The sequence below is a fragment of the Gopherus evgoodei genome, chromosome 7 (assembly GCF_007399415.2).
Source record: "Gopherus evgoodei ecotype Sinaloan lineage chromosome 7, rGopEvg1_v1.p, whole genome shotgun sequence".
Taxonomy (NCBI): domain Eukaryota; kingdom Metazoa; phylum Chordata; order Testudines; family Testudinidae; genus Gopherus; species Gopherus evgoodei.
In genome coordinates this window covers 82,634,713-82,650,763 of record NC_044328.1, presented here as the reverse complement: position 1 = coordinate 82,650,763, position 16,051 = coordinate 82,634,713, and the positions used below count along the sequence as shown (strand labels likewise).

The following is a 16,051-nucleotide window of genomic DNA, read 5'->3' as shown; positions in this document are numbered from 1 at the left end:
TAGATCTTCAGGGGCGCTTGTGATTTGTATGACTTTGGTGAAAGGTGACTGGTTGTCAGCCTTGCCTGCAGTAAGGCTCTGTTAGTAGCATGGCCAGATCCCCAGTGGAGCTACAGCTATTTACACCAGCTAAAGAGTTGATTTCTATGACTCAGTCCTGCCCTTTTGGATAGGTGGATAGTTCTGTTTTCAGGTTCCATTTCATTTTTCCCCCTCTGCTGAAGTATGAGCACCTACATGTCTTTCTCCTCTTATATGTGCATCCTTGGTTCCCTCTCCTATGCTTTGTTCTCCCCTACATAACTCTCTTCCTTTTACTGTGTTTGCTATAATGTTTGCACTTCAAAATGAATGATCAGCTCAGGTGAAACAGAGGTATTAGTTGACATGACAAGGTCAGGCAGTAAGTCAACAGCAGATCTAGGAATAGAACTCAGGCCATATAATTCCCAGATATCCGCTCCTCCCAATGGACAAGGCATCTTCTCTTGAACTTGGTGCATCTCATTTTATATACTGATGCTCTGTGAGTAGAGACATGGCTAGGAGAATTTGACTTCTGAGGAAGAATCCCTCTTTCCCTGTCTTGGGGTGGATGAGAATTTTCCTTGTGGAATCCAGACTCTGGGGGCCAGACTCTGGCAAGCGCCTTGGCACCAAAGCGAGGCGCTTAATGTATGCTTGTACAGGGCTGTGTTTCTCTGAGGAGTTGAGAGAAGAGTTGAAGGAATTGCTGCCAATTGCTCAACATGCCATAACTTCAGGTGTTTGAAAATTAAGGGGGTTCATTCTGCAGCATAATCCATAGTATGCATGGCTGCTTGTGCTGTGGAAATTATGGCCAGGCAACTGTCCCAAGAAAGTGCTCTTTTAAAATTACATTTTTGTGCTGACGGTGCATCAACTTCTGTCTGTATAAGGCTTGTGTATCTTGGCTCCTAAAGGTAGAGCTAGCTCTTGGGGAAGCCTCAGCACAACTCCTCTCTCATCCCACAAATATTTACCCTTCAGCATGTCTCCCATGATCTCATCTGAACATTTCCAACTTGGGGTGGAAGTGTGTGTGTGTTGGAGAGAGAATCTAGAGGCCATTAGCCTGGGTAATTTACATGCTTCTTGAGCCTGTGCCTAGGGAAATATATTTCACAGGTGATTTCAAATCTCGTGGCGTGTGGAAGAAATCATTATTCTAAATAGAAAGGGGTTGCTGATGTCATAAGACCCATCAAGAGTGCCACATTAAAACTGGTTTTGTCTTCTAGGAAAAAAAAGCACAAAAAAACCCATCTGAATATTCTCTGCACAAGCTTTTTGGTTGCCTGCAAACAAGAATTTTAATTTCATAAATGAATATTGGCAGCAAAAACAAAAAAAGTGAATTATCTTTGGTTCCCCAGTTTCTATTGTGCATGCATATGTGTGCATATGTTCGTGTTGGTAAGCACGGCAAGTGCCTTGGGGTGTCACTGTCTGTGGGAGCATCCTTCCTTGGGAGCATCCTTCCTTCTGATTTGATTGCTGCCTCCTTAAGTGGTATGTTTATGCTGCAAGTAAAAGTATGCCTACTCGTGCTAGCTTTAAGTTAGCTAGCATGGGTAAAAACAGTAGTGTAGACATAGTAGCGTGGGCTTCAGAGCTGCCCAAGTACAAACACACTGGGTACGTTTTCCGGTTGCTAGCAAATGCTGCCACATCTACACTATTGTTATGTGTACTTGCTAGATTAAAGTTAGCAGGGGTATGTCTGTCCAGGCTACAGGCTTAACTTCACTTGCAGTGTAAATGTACCTTTTTGAGGCTTGAGCACAGAATTGGGAGTCTGGAATTCCTGCGTTCTAGTCCTGGCTCTGCTTTTGACTGGCTCTGTGAACACGGGCAAGTTCCTTAACCTCTGTGCCTCAGTGTTCCCTCTCTGTAAAAATGGCGAGAATAATCACCTGTGTATTATGAGGATGGCCTAGTTAATGCTGAACAGCTCTGTAACAAGATTGTCCAATGGTGTTTCCATTGGGGGGTCTGGCAGATCAGAACTGAGGCAGGGCTGTGGTTGCATCACCTGTTTAATGCTGCTGAGGTGTTTCGGGAAGCAGACGCAACTTTACCTTTTTTCCCTGCCTTCTCCCCTTCCTCCTTCACTGTGCCTAAGCTCTAAAATGTACAGAAGAGTGGCTTCTTTAAAAGAAAGGGCCAGCTGTAGCACTGATCTAGTTCTTCCCCAGGCCTCATAGGGCAAGCTGGGTTTTGTGTTGTCACTGAAGGGAAACTAGATTGTATTCGGTTGTGTTATGTGAGCCATGTGCTGGAAGTTGGGGGTCTGTGACCAGCTAATGCTGAAATTTGGCCCCTCATGTTATACAGCACCGATGGATGAGTGGTATTGTGATAAAACCAGACACAGCTTTATGCTTCCAGAGTGGGCACCTTACACTGGTGCTGATTGGATCCAAAGGTACTGGAGGCAGCTCTTAGGTATGAATCGTAAAGCACTGAAATAATGGCATAAAGTGCAATCAATTAATTGTTAAAAGTGCTTTTTCTCCTCCTTTTCCCTTGAGTGCATTGCTGTAAAGGAACATCCAACATGCAGCTTCTGGGAACGAGGTAGCCTGCATGTAAAAATGACAGGGTCCTGGATGTTTGGCTATCGAGAGATCCATTGAGTGAGCATCACTAAGTGCTTTATAATAACAATGATTATACCAGCATCTCTCTCCATGCCACTTCTGTTGTGGCCCAGGAATTCCTCAAGTGGAGTAATGGTGGGGAGAGGTTTTAACTAAATACCTATCTAGTGAAAATGGTGCCCAGAAAACCCTAGAGATGTGTATATAATGCTGTGCCAGTCTACTTCAACCAGCCTAGGAGGAGGTGGGTTAATGCAGTTAGAAGCCAAGGAGCAGTGGAAATGGTGTGGCTGAATGTTTCTCATATTCGCAAACCCTTGCAGAAGAGATGAATGATACCTTTGCTTGGCCAGGGGTGACGCTGTAGATTCCAACTTACTTCAGGCCCAGCTCAGCACCAGCTAGCCATCAGGCTTACTAACTGAATATTATTGAACCTTTCAAGGTGGCCTGTGTTTTAAAGGCCTAATTAATCACTGCAGAGAGCCCAGTGTAGGTTAACTGAGACATTAGGGGGAATGATGTAGGGAGTGGTCCTGCAGCATGCTGGGGTCAGGAAAGGGGACGCAACTGGTCTCTTTCAGTCCTACCGTCTGTGCTGCTTAATAGCTTTTCACTTTGGAATGTATTCCTTGCCATAAGTGGCTTGTGGTAAGATACTCCAGCACAGAGCAGTGATCCCCTTGGTGGGCTCTTTCTAGTCCGGAGTTGTGGCCGTGCTTACAAATACTGATTACCATGAACTCCATTATCTGCTCAACAGGGTCTGCCCCACACCCTGTAAACTAGACATTGTGGAAATGAGGACGAGTGTAAGCTCTGTTTAAAATCGTATTCCAGCAGGCAGTGGAGGGTTGTTCCTTACAGTCTATTTCCCAACGTGTGGATCAGTCCAGTTTCCTAAATGAGCCAAGCCAGGGGACTTCTGCCGTTTCTCTTAGGGGAGACTGTTTGCATACTCCAATATATTTTCTTCTCAAGAAGTTGTTTATATGAGGTGTGGAGGATGTTTAGATTCCTCCATTCTCCTAAGGGCCAATGACCTTCGTCATGTTGGGACCCTGCATAGAAAGGGTGGGAACATGGCGATACAGCTGTATTATAGCTCTTGTGGTTTTTATCATCACATTACCAAGCAATGTCCAGGTGCTAGGGTGCAAACATTCTGATGATGAGATGCTGCAGAAGAAGTTAGTCTAGCATCCTTTGTCACCAGAGCCCAGACAAACATCATCTGAGTTCTTGCCAACTCTGGCTATGTTGGTCTGATTGCTTTGCTAGTTCTCCAAGCTGTGGAGCATGTGCTCTGGTCCCCAACTGGGTGCTGGAATCCCACGAGCTGCTTCATGGAAGCTGGGACTGCTCTTCTTTAGGCAGCTTTGCTTTCCATCTGATGTTCATTTCCTGGAACAAACTGAGAACTGCAATGATCTCCCCCATCCCTCCCTGTCTGCCTCCCAAGAGAGCCATGAATTATACACAATAAACAAATAAACCAGTGTGTCTGTCGTTACATCATAAAGTCAGTTAATTCATGCTGCTCGCAGAAGCTTTGCTAGACCTGTTCTCACCTTGCACTGGGGGATGGGATCTCTTCAACCCCTCCATCCTCATCATGACTGAAAGACATTGTAGCAGCTGAGAGAGTGGTGAAACAGCCAAGATAGCAGTGGCACAGAGGGAGGTGTTAATGTAAACCACTGTGCACCTAGCTCGTTGAATGGTGATGCATGGACTTTGTCAGTCATGAGGGCTTGATAGGGAGTGAAAATTACAAGAGGATTTGTTGTGTGAACTTCCTTCAGGCAATAAATAGTTTTATAAAACTGACACCTATTCCCTTATTATTAAAGCAGTATCTTGCAGCTCCTCAGTTCTGTTACAGGCTTTGAGTTCAAGGGTGTGGCTCCAATCTCACTGTAAAACAGTAGAAACATCACCAATTTCTGTACAGTTACTCCTGATTTACACTAGTGTAGGTGTGGTCAAAGCTTTGAGAGAGAGAGAGAGAGAGAGAGAGAGAGAGACTGTGACTGTGACTGTGACTGACTGAGGATAACCTGCCTTGCACCTCACCTGCATGATTCTGCTCTCATTTAAACAACTGTAACCTGGTGTTGCTACAACATCAGACTCAGGCTCTGAGAGTCTGTGAGGCTTAGATCTTTCATGGTTGAAAAGGACTTTGGGATCCTCAGGTGGAAGAACCGCAAAATAATATTGCTAAAATTCCAGTGCCGTTCATGTGATGGCTGCATTTCCAAATGGTCACATAATGAAGAAACCCACTCTGAGATGGATAGTGACTGGTTTGGGGAGCCTCATGCTGTAATTGCCTTCCACCCTGCCTCACTGTCTGCAAAACAGATTTCCTGTGGTGTGCTTTGCTGGTTGTGTTTTTTGTTTTTATTTTGTTTTTTATTTTATTTTATTTTATTTTATTACTAGGGCTGTGGGAGTGTGTGTGAGTTGATGTGATAAAGGGATGCATCAATCTTGTGGGGACCCTTTGCAGTACCATTAAGTATAGTATTTGGTACATTTGATGACTTAATTTCTCTTCTTTCTATTGGCCAATCATCTACAAACAGCATGATTTTCTCAAGCCTGTTTTTTAATTTATTCACTGAATTATCCTTTGGCCTCCAGCTTCTCTGGAAAAAAGCTCGTTGTGAGTATTTTGTATGCAGAGTTTGAAATTCAAGGTATTTTGACAGGACACATTGATCACATAGTATTGGTGGAGTTTAACTCTTAGATGGCAAACACTTGGGTTTTCAGGTTCAAAACTGATTTTCCAGGAATATTCTCTCGTATTCCCTATAAAATTGGCTAGTTCTGTGAACATTCCTGCCAGTTATACTTGTTCACTAGGCTATTTGTGGTTAACAAATGGAGCACAAATTGAAGTGTGTTTTGTTACAAAATGTAATCTAGTATTTGTGGCATTTTGTTCACATTATTTGCCCAGGTCTAGGTTGCGGGCCCATAAAGCCACCTCTGCAAATTATCCCTCTGATTTTTATTTACTTATTTATTAATTTTTACACTGAGGTCTGGAGGACCCAACTGAGGTCAAGGCCCCTCTGTGCTAGCTGTTGTGTAGACACGCATTAAGAGACTGCCTGCTGCAATGAGCTGACAAGACTGAGTGGGAGGGGAAAACAAAGGCACAGAGAGGGGACATGCGTGTCCGAGATGATGCAGCAGGTCAGCGGAAGAGTTGGGAATTCCAGTCCAGAGTTCTATCTAGCAGACCATCCTATCTTCTTAATAGGATTCTTCCATTAGATTTCTGGAATTTCTCTCTCCATCCCCCTCCAAGGTGCTTTATTGTGGGGTGAAAGTGGATGAATAACATCTTGAGGTGTAGGGGTGTGTGTGTGTGTGTGTATGTATTTGTATATAAATATATATGCACGTGTGTATGAATTGTCTAGGTATTTTCTTGCCCTTAATCCTGATAAGCACCTATGCACATACTTGAAATTAACGGAGTCATGAAAATGACAGTATGGCAGGTTTGAAAATGACTGGCAAACTGACCAGCATTATCTGTGGCTGTTCCGTTACAAACCAGTACTCTCCAGACGTCCTGTTCAACAACAACAAATGTTGGGTCTTTTTTTTTTCTAGTCAGTAAATATTGGCTTATATATCTGAAAGAGAAAGCCCTATATAAGAAATAAGAATGCACACACATGTGAAGGTAGTTGGAGAATTAAGAATTTTGAAGAATAAGCCAATTAAAAGGGAAAGCTCTTGCACAGCAAAAATTGGACAACACTATAATAACCACATTAAATAGCAATATTTAATAATGGAGGGATAGCTCAGTGGTTTAAGCGTTGGCCTTCTAAACCCAGGGGGGTTGTGAGTTCAATCCTTGAGGAGGCTGTTTAGGGATCTGGAGCAAAAATCTGGGGATTAGTCCTGCTTTGAGTAGGGGTTGGACTAGATGGCTTCCTGAGGTCCCTTCCAACCCTGATGTTCTATGATTTGGGCATTGAACCAAAACAGGAATCAGAGTGAAACATTGTTGGCAGAACACACAGCATTAAGTGTGTACGCTTGTACAAAATACTTTCTGTATAGCCCATTGAGCCCTGGGGGAGCATATCCTCTCCACAAATTATTTTTCCCCTTGTCCTTTTACACTCTTGAGACCACAAACAAATGGAATTGACCTGGCTTGGTGGCTTGCTTGTGAGTGAGAGCTGCTGTGCAGAAGACCAGCGCTAAGGAATTAGGGGGGGCTTGGGCCAAGGAAGGCGTGTTCTTGACTCCATGGGAATTCTCATTCCCTTCCCAACAAATGCCCCCAGGAATGGTGGTGGTGGCAGCAGCTCAGACATATTAACCAGTCTTCCATGGAGGTATGGGACCTTGAGAAGGGGGACTGGCTTATATAAAATGGGGAACTTGCCCTGGGCCCAAACCAGGTATGTCCAGAATAGGAGAGCAGTCAGAAAGGAGATCCACCCCTTTTCTGAAGGAATGTTTGCATCTGCACATACTTCTCTGGCTCCCATATAGCACAGATCGGAGTGCAGCACTGGATGCGTGTGCTAGTAAATATTTTTGAAGGGCTGCCTTTTTTTGTTTTATCTCCTCTCTCTAAACAAAAAATCAAATATGCAGATTATGAAATCAATTAACATTTTAAAAGCTTCCTTTGAGGAGACAATGTCAAAGGACGTTGTTGCTTTTTTGCTTAAGATTTCTTTATATTCCTTATTACAAATCGTACAGCAGGTTTATAAATGGTGCAGATGGGGAGTGGGGGGAGCCACCAAACACACAACATTTTTGTATTTGAGTGCCAAGGGAACTTGAAATTACACATTGCATCCACACATGGTCAAGGGTCTGCTTTTGGCAGGGACTGAGGTAAGCTGTGCAGGATAGTCATTAAACGGGGTGGAGAGTAGGACCATGAGACAGCCTCACTATGGTATGCTGGTGCCTCTCTAGTAACTTGCTCAGTGGTGACCCAAAACTCCTGTCTTTGGGATATCCTCCTCTCCCATATTAATTCACTGGAGAAGGATACTTCAGGCTGCTGCAGCTGGAATTAAATTCAGGAAAAGGCATTAGCACACAGGTCGCAAATGGGGCCTTGTGACTGGTAATGCATCTGTGTCAATAGTATCCCAGTAAGTGCAGCGGCCTTGCTGTTTGCTTTATATTTTATTTATAAATGCTATTTCACAAGAGTGGTAAGACACTCCGGGCTAAGCGTTTCGAGGAATTATTGCTCCTTGAGCCCCGTAACGCCACCTGAGGCGTGGAATAATGGCCTAGAGATGCAATGACTGTCATGTCTTATTGCTTACAGCTTCCATACCAGAGTTGCTTCAAAGTAAAATCTACATGTGCATAATGGCATATCAGTTTCTTTGCCCTTTTCATCCTTGCTCTAATCCCTTTCTGTAAAATTTCAAGTGGAGCAATCACAGAAGCAGCAGGTCAACTGAGATAGAATAGTAATATATATTTTTAATGGTACCTTCCTACTCAGAACATGGCAAGTGGTGGATGAAGAGGTGATGCCAAATTCTAGGATGTGCCTGGCCTTGAACATTCCTGGTCACCAGAATCACTGGCCCCAAATGTTATAGTGATGGCTGCATTTAGAAATCCATAGATATAAACCAGGTCTACACTAAAAACTTTTGCTGGTGTAGTAATGTAAGGCTATTATTTTTCTTTGACCATTCAGTACTGAGAGAAGCCCTAGTATAGTCAGTTATACTGGCAAAAAAGTCATTATGCAGGTATAGCCTGTTTTGTTCGGAGAACTGGCGTAAGCACTCTTTCTCGCCCCCCTCCCCCCCAATGTAAGCTGCATCCACACTAGGGGAATTTGTTGGTATAACTATATTGGCAAACCTTTTGTAGTGTAAGCCAGTGGTTCTCAACCTTTCCAAACTAATGTACCCCTTTCAGGAGTCTGATTTGTCTTGCATACCCCATGTTTCACTTCACTTAAAAACTACTTGCTTACAAAATCAGAACAAAAATATGTCTTACAGCACAATATTACTGAAAAATTGCTTACTTTCCCATTTTTACCATATAATGATAAAAAAAAATCATGACCTCCTAGGTTAAGAAACATTGATCTAGTATTCAGAGCAGTATAAACAAATCATTGTCTGTATGAAATTTTAGTTTTTACTGCCTTTTCTAGTGCTTTTCATTTAGCCCATTGAAAAACTAGGCAAACATCTAGATGAGTTGCTGTACCTCCTGGGGGTACATGTACTACTGGTGCAGGCTAGGCCAGAGATACTTGGATATGGAGATGATGTTCGTGGCTCCAGAGTTAAGGCTCAGTTGAATTTTATACTTGAATCAAAATTCCAACCTTTTTTGTAATGCATAGAAACATACCTTCTTTCCTCCCCAAAATGACAGCACTTATTATTTGGGCACAGAATGAATTTTCTGTGGATTTAAGTAACTCAATTAATTCATTTGAGTTAAAATTAATTTAAAAATTAAGAAAATGAGCACCCCATGTCAGTTTGGTGTGTGTCTTGAATGATTTTAACAGAATAATGTAGATGCCTCAAACTTCCCATATACTTAGAACTGTCTGAAATCTTGTGCCTTGATGGCACGTGAAGACTTTTTTTTCTTATTAAGGATTAATGGATACTGCACTAAATGGGCTATAGGTTTCATCTGATATATAGCAAGTCCGGTGTTCCTAGAGAGAGATGGGATGGACAGATGCTGTAGGTAACTAGAATTCAGTGAATGATGCCAGCTATGTAAGCTCCTCGGAGGGCTTCTAGAACTTGATGCTCCACCTTTAAAACAGCTGTCCATGTGGCTTTGCTCTCTGCTTCTCAGAAAATGTCTGCTGCTTTCTTGCCCATATGCTCCCCTACCTGCCTTCCCCTCCTCTACCAAACTTCTGAGGGCAAAAATCAGAGCATCACCTGCTTTAGAACATTAGACCAGTTTAATCAGAGAGATGGGGTTTTCTCATGATTAATTCTGTAAGCTTGGATTGTGCAGCTATACCAGCCTTCTGTTGGCAGCCTCCTGTGTAACGTTAACAATTGGCAAGAGCTCCACCTGCCTTAATAACATGGGTATCTGCCGGACTAGATTCCTGTCCTCCTTAGGTGCCTCCACTCCAGGTGTTTACAAGTGGTGCTTCTGCTGTAAAAGAGAAGCTGTATGTGTGTGTGTGTGGGGGGGGGGGGGGGGACTGCTTCCCTCTGGAATTTGTGCCTAAGGGAAATACATATTGGCCCAGGCTGACAATCATTAGACTGTAAAATATAGTACTACAATCCTCTCATTAGTTGGGTTTCCCCATCTCCTGTCCTTGCAGAGAGGCTAGTTTGGTTCAGTGGCAGAGGGGTGTGTGTGTGTGTCCCTGTGTCCCTGATCTGGGGGAATGTTCCTGGATTTAAAATGGTCCAAGGCCAATAGCTCTATTGCTTTCTGCTCTCTCCACTGCATGACCCTACTTGCTGTGAGGCTGGTGTCCTACTTTCCATTACTGGCCTCAGTTTTGTCTGCTCCTTTTTCTGATGCAGCACTTAGAGATAAAAGGTGCCATGGGAATAGCACTGAAAATAATAATAATTGGGATGTAGACAAGCCAGCAGCACTTTTCCAGGCCAGGTGGGAGATTTAACATTTGCATGGCCAGGAATTAAAGAAGTCAGGGAAGCTCATTAAAAGCAGAGGAGGATTAAAAGCTGTGGATTTGAGGAGTTTTGTTGTTACAACTAAAAATACATTTTTTTGGGGGGGTGTGTGGAGTGTGCTGTGGACAAATGCAGGCTTGCCAGCAATGGGGACTCTTGGCATAAAGTAATCTGTACATAGGAGTGACATGGTGTAGTCCATGCTGCAGCTTCCCGTCCTATTCTGGTCAAGTAACCCAAGAGGCAGCTTTGCCAAGAACTTCTTCTCAGACCTGGCAGCACCACCTCTTATGGGAGTGAGAAATATTGGGGCTGCTTACTAGCTGAGCCCTGGGATTCTCCTGATCCAATATTAGGCTCCCAAGTGTGTCAAATGCTGTCTTGTGGCCTTGCAATCATATAAATTAACATTGGAAAAGCCCTATTATAGCCTAGAGTCCATTCCCTAGCTGGGGCTGGGCATAGTCCCCTGCCAGAAGACATGGCTGATCCTGAACTGGTTCTATGGGTGCTCTTGGCCCAACAGGCCTGCAGGAGCGATAAGGTGTTGTCCATAGCAAAAGCCAAGCATTGAACCACCCAGGCCTTGAATAGTCCCTTTGGGGTTGCAAGATTCTGTCTCTCCTGCTTAGTAAAAGGACGAAAAGAGGCACTTTGCAATTTCTGTTTTGCCTACTCACCCCTTCCCCTTTCCTTTATGTGTAAACTTAAAAGTCCTGAAGCCCCAGCCGTAACTCTAAGGACAGATGCTCTTGGTGTTCTGCCCACATCTGGCACTGCAGAAACAGAGCACAGTAAACTTGGCTGTGGGCACTGATTTTCCTTCCTCCATCTTCAATTATCCTGCTGATCTAAGTGTCAGGGCTCTGACTCTGTGCGTCTCTCTCCCTGTCTTGCAGGATGCAATACTGGACCAGAAGGCTGGAGCAGGAGATTGATGGAGTGATGAGGCTATTTGGTGGTGTCCAGCAGCTCAGAGGGGTAAGCTGTCTCTCTTGCCCTCTGTTTCCTTCCTTGTGGTACTGAGCAGGTCTCCTATTCTAGAGAAGCTGCCTGCGTTAATGCTTGTAATAAGTCACCGTCTCTCTGTGTGCAGGGTCATGGCTGCCTGTGCCTCTGGTTGCTAGTCAATGTGATGCATTTATCAAGTGTGCATGTGTGTTTTGTAGCCATCTAGCTGGGTTTCTGTATGGCTGCACATTACTGTTTTCTCACACCTCGTTGTGTTCTTTCCCTGTACTGCACAACATACACATACTAAATCCAGCTGCTTGTGCTGCCAAGGAGAGACAGTGCTCATATTTGCCCTGTAAGTTTAAACTCTCACTCTTAAAACAGGCTGCATTCAGAGAATAATCTGAGTGGCTGGTTTGCACCTAAATACCATAATGAAACGTGATGATTTTTAGTTGGCGAATAATAATCTGCTTCCCCTGTACAGCTGTTCACAAATAAAACACCATCGCAGAGGCGCCTGTTTCCTCACCTTTCTGTTCCTCATTGTCCAGCTAAGCGGTGAAGCCAGGGACTGAATGGTCTGTGGCAGCAGAACTCCCTCTTTGTTCCTGGAAGTGATTCCTCCAAGTCTGAGCTGGGGTCGTGAAAGGGAAGCCTGCCCTATTTCTGCCCATGCTATACTGGCACTATGGAAAGAGAGAGAGAGGACTTCAGCCTCCAGGGCCTCCTTTCCCTTCTTTTCCCAACACTTCCATCCTCACCTTATTAGTTATTTCAGATTATTCCATTTAAAATAAATATTGAAACACTGGAGGTGTGAGGATCCTAAAGACATCAGGCTCTTGCAGCATGCTAGATATATTGCTCCACCACTACAAAGCAATATGTAGTATATTTCTGTGTCTGATTCTTTCATTTACACTGGTTCAAAACAGGTGCAACTCCTTTGTTTTGACAGTAGTTACTCTAGTTTCCTACAATTGACTTTGGCCTTGTCTAAATGCAGAAATTGCACTGATTTAACTTTAAATTGTTTTTTTAAAGGATTGAGTTAAACAGGTGCAAAACCCCATGTAGATGTTCTTCATGTGGTTTATTTTAGGCTAGCTTAAGTCACTACTATTTGACTTAGGCTAAATGGATATTGGCCAGGTTTATATTCATTTAAGAGCAGCCACATCACTTTTTGACTCAGTTTAAGTAAATAAGTTTTAAAATCATGCCCTTAGTTAAATTGGGGCAACTTTGCGTATAGACAAGCTCTTGGATCAGAACTGGGCTCTTGGTGTTGAGCTACCAGCACATCTTGTATAGGGTTAGACGTGTGTGTGTGTGTGTGTGTGTGTGTGTGTGTGTGTAGACATAATGGACAACATGCTCTTCAGAAGAGCACCTGGGAAGGACCACTACTTAGTTCCGCATCTGTGACTGCGCCTTCATATAATGTTGTTCTCCTTTTGCATTTTGCTCCCATGTACGTTAAATAGGTGCATCGGAATCCAAAATGAAATAGTCTTCTGTCTAATACAAACATTAAGTTGCACTCTACTTTATCAACCCTTGTTTTCCATTGGCCAGTCAGTAAATTGTAGGTAAGGGTGATCACTTCCTTCTGTTTAATTATTCTTGTGGCATAGGGTTCCCCAAGCAGTAATTGAATAGGACAGGATCAGTTGAGATCGGCTAGGATTAATGTGAAGCAGAAAGAGAATTTTTGTACACTGTTCTTATATCTGGTGACTGTACAAGCAAGTGGTGGGCTGCTGACAACTTTTAATATCGCCCTACTGAATGTCTTGTTGTAATCGTAAAAGAATAGCCAAGTTTATCTGTGGATCAACAAATGGGGAACCTGGTATGGTGCTTAAGGGTTGATTTCATAAGCAGAATTTAAAATTAATGACACCTACTTTAGAGGGCAGATCCCCTGCTGGTGCACATTGGTAGAACTTCATTGACTTTAAACCTAGCTGCTTTTCATCCCAAAGAGCTTTACAAACTGTACACACATACAGCACTGTTGCCCACCAGTCCGTCTGGGATGCAGTGTGGCAGCTGTTTAACAGCACAGAGCAGTTTAGGACAGGAAGTGAAAAGGGAGTACTGTATCCTGTTGGGGATATTTAGGGAGCAGGTGCACATAATTGTTTAAAGTTAGGGATTGACTAATGCTCCCTCTCTTGCAAAAAGTGCCATCTGGACAGGGCCTTGGGTTTGTGTCTCATCTGAAAGACACAACCTCCAGCAAAACACCACTCTAAACATCACAAAGGCACTTTGGTTTGGGACTGACTCAGACAACAAGAGCACCAGCTGAATCACCGTGACCGGAGGGGAGAATGGAATACAACTTTGTGAGAAGCTATGGGAACTGAAGCTTGCATCTAAATAAAAATGTCTTATTGGGGCTTGTAAAAATGGATGATTATGAGGCAGATGTAATTCCTTGTGAGACAGGTAGGGGAAAGAATGATGGAATGAGTGCTGCTTTCAGTATTGGAGACTGGTTATGCTGTCTTCTGAGTGTGGGAAATCTGGAAACCAAAAGCAGAAAGAGAAAATGTGAAGTTGGAGGTATTGCGGTTATTTCCAGCTTTGGATCTGGTTTGTTGTAGCTGTACAAGAGGCTGAACCAAACAGGTGTTTGTCTAACCTGCTTTTAAAAACCTCCAATGACAGAGGTTCCACAACCTCCCTGGGCAATTTATTGCAGTGCTTAACTACCCTGACAGGAAGTTTTCCCTAATGTCCAGCCTAAACCTCCCTTGCTGCAATTTAAGCCCATTGCTGCTTATCCTATCCTGAACAATTTTTCTCCCTCTTCCTTGTAATACCCTTTTATGTACTGAAAACTGTTATGTCCCCTCTGTCTTCTCTTCTCCAGACTAAACAAGCCCAGTTTTTTCAATCTATCCTCATAAGTCATGTTTTCTAGACCTTTCATTATTTTTGTTGTTCTCCTCTGGACTTTCTCGAATTTGTCAACTGTTGTCAGATGCTACTGGTGTGGTGCTCTGCTCTGTTCAATGTTGGTATCACTCGGCTGCATGTGTGTGTTCCCTCTGCGTGCTGCCCCAACTCTGCAGGTAGCTGACACAGCAGACCCAAAGAGAACCCCCAATGACCACAGAGTCTAGTAAGGTACGTCGGCCAGGTTTATTGCCGTATTGGACACAACGATAGTTCCCCTAGATTGTTACTCTAGTAAAAGGCATACTACTAATACGTGGCCACGGTCAATGGACTCGGCTTAGTCAGTGGCGGGACTTTCCACTGCCCCCTCAGCCGGACAAAGACACCGCCCCGGGGGTGCATTCTTATACATAGGTACAAACAAGTTATACATCACTCCTGAGGAGTGAAGTTCTGGAACAGCCTTCCAAGGGGAGTAGTGGGGGCAAAAGACATATCTGGCTTTAAGACTAAGCTTGATAAGTTTATGGAAGGGATGGTATGATGGGATAGCTTAATTTTGGCAATTGATCTTTGATTATCAGCAGATAAGTATGCCCAGTGGTCGGTGATGGGATGTTGGATGGGATGGGATCTGAGTTATTGCAGAGAATTCTTTTCTGAGTGCTGGCTGGTGAGTCTTGCCCACATGCTTGGGGTTTAGCTGATCGCCATATTTGGGGTCGGGAAGGAATTTTCCTCCGGGGCAGATTGGCAGAGACCCTGGAGGTTTTTCGCCTTCCTCTGCAGCGTGGGGCATGGGTCACTTGCTGGTGGATTCTCTGCAGCTTGAGGTCTTCAAACCACAATTTGAAGACTTCAATAACTCGGACATAGGTTAGGGGTTTGTTATAGAAGTGGATGGGTAGGGTTCTGTGGCCTGCTTTGTGCAGGAGGTCAGACTAGATGATCACATTGGTCCCTTCTGACCCTAAAGTCTAGGAGTCTAACCCCTCTACGTAGCAAGATACAACCCCTCTATGCAGTAAGGTGCTGCCTCTCACCTTGTACATGTTGGTTTGAACAAAACAACACTATCCATCATATTACCCTTTTGCCCCTGTCATTGGGATGGGTCAGTCTGTTCCTTGTTATCTGTGTGGAATGTGCAAGTATGTGAATGTTCTGATATCTAGTGTTCAGTACCTTTTTAGGTACGTATCTTCTTGCAGCATCAGCCCTTTCCTTGCCAGCTTCTGTGAGCAGGGCCTGCCTCTGGCTCACAGCTTAACTTTGCTTTATATTAGCAAAATCTTGACCATTACTTTAGTTCAGGCCACATACCAGGCCTCTGATACCAATGTTTATATCTTAGGGCCTCCTCTTACTACATCAACATCTTTCCTAAAATGTTGTGCCCAGAACTGGACACAATACTCCAGCAGAGGCTGTATCAGCTTGGAGTAGACTGGAAGAATTACTACTTGTCTTGCTTACAACATTCCTGCTAATACATGCCAGAATGATGTTCACATTTTTTTTTTCCAACAGTGTTACTCTGACTCATATTTAGCATGATCCCCAGATCCTATTCGATAGTACTCCTTCCTAGGCAGTCATTTCCCATTTCGTATGTGTCAGCTGATTGTTCCTTCCTAAGTGGAGTCCTTTTCATTTTGTCCTAATTGAATTTCATCCTATTTTCTTCGACCATTTCTCCAGTTTATCTAGTTCATGTTGAATTTTAGTTCTATCTTCCAGAGCACTTGCATCCCCTCCCAGCTTGGTATCATCTGCAGACTTTAAGTGTATTCCCTCTATATCATTATCTAAATAATTGATGAAGATATTGAACAGAACCAGGCCCAGAACTGATCCCTGCAGGACCCCACTTGATATGCCCTT

General features: G+C 43.7%; 1 protein-coding gene across 2 annotated transcripts in view; it reads left to right on the top strand.

The window, feature by feature from the left end:
* The window catches only part of CACNA2D2 (calcium voltage-gated channel auxiliary subunit alpha2delta 2), a 667,269-nt gene that overhangs the window by 11,416 nt on the left and 639,802 nt on the right, over window positions 1-16,051 (top strand). For both annotated transcript variants that reach the window (XM_030569197.1, XM_030569196.1), the window contains exon 2: window positions 11,197-11,278. In XM_030569197.1, the coding sequence (XP_030425057.1) occupies window positions 11,197-11,278 (82 nt within the window). The remainder of the gene's footprint in view (window positions 1-11,196; window positions 11,279-16,051) is intronic.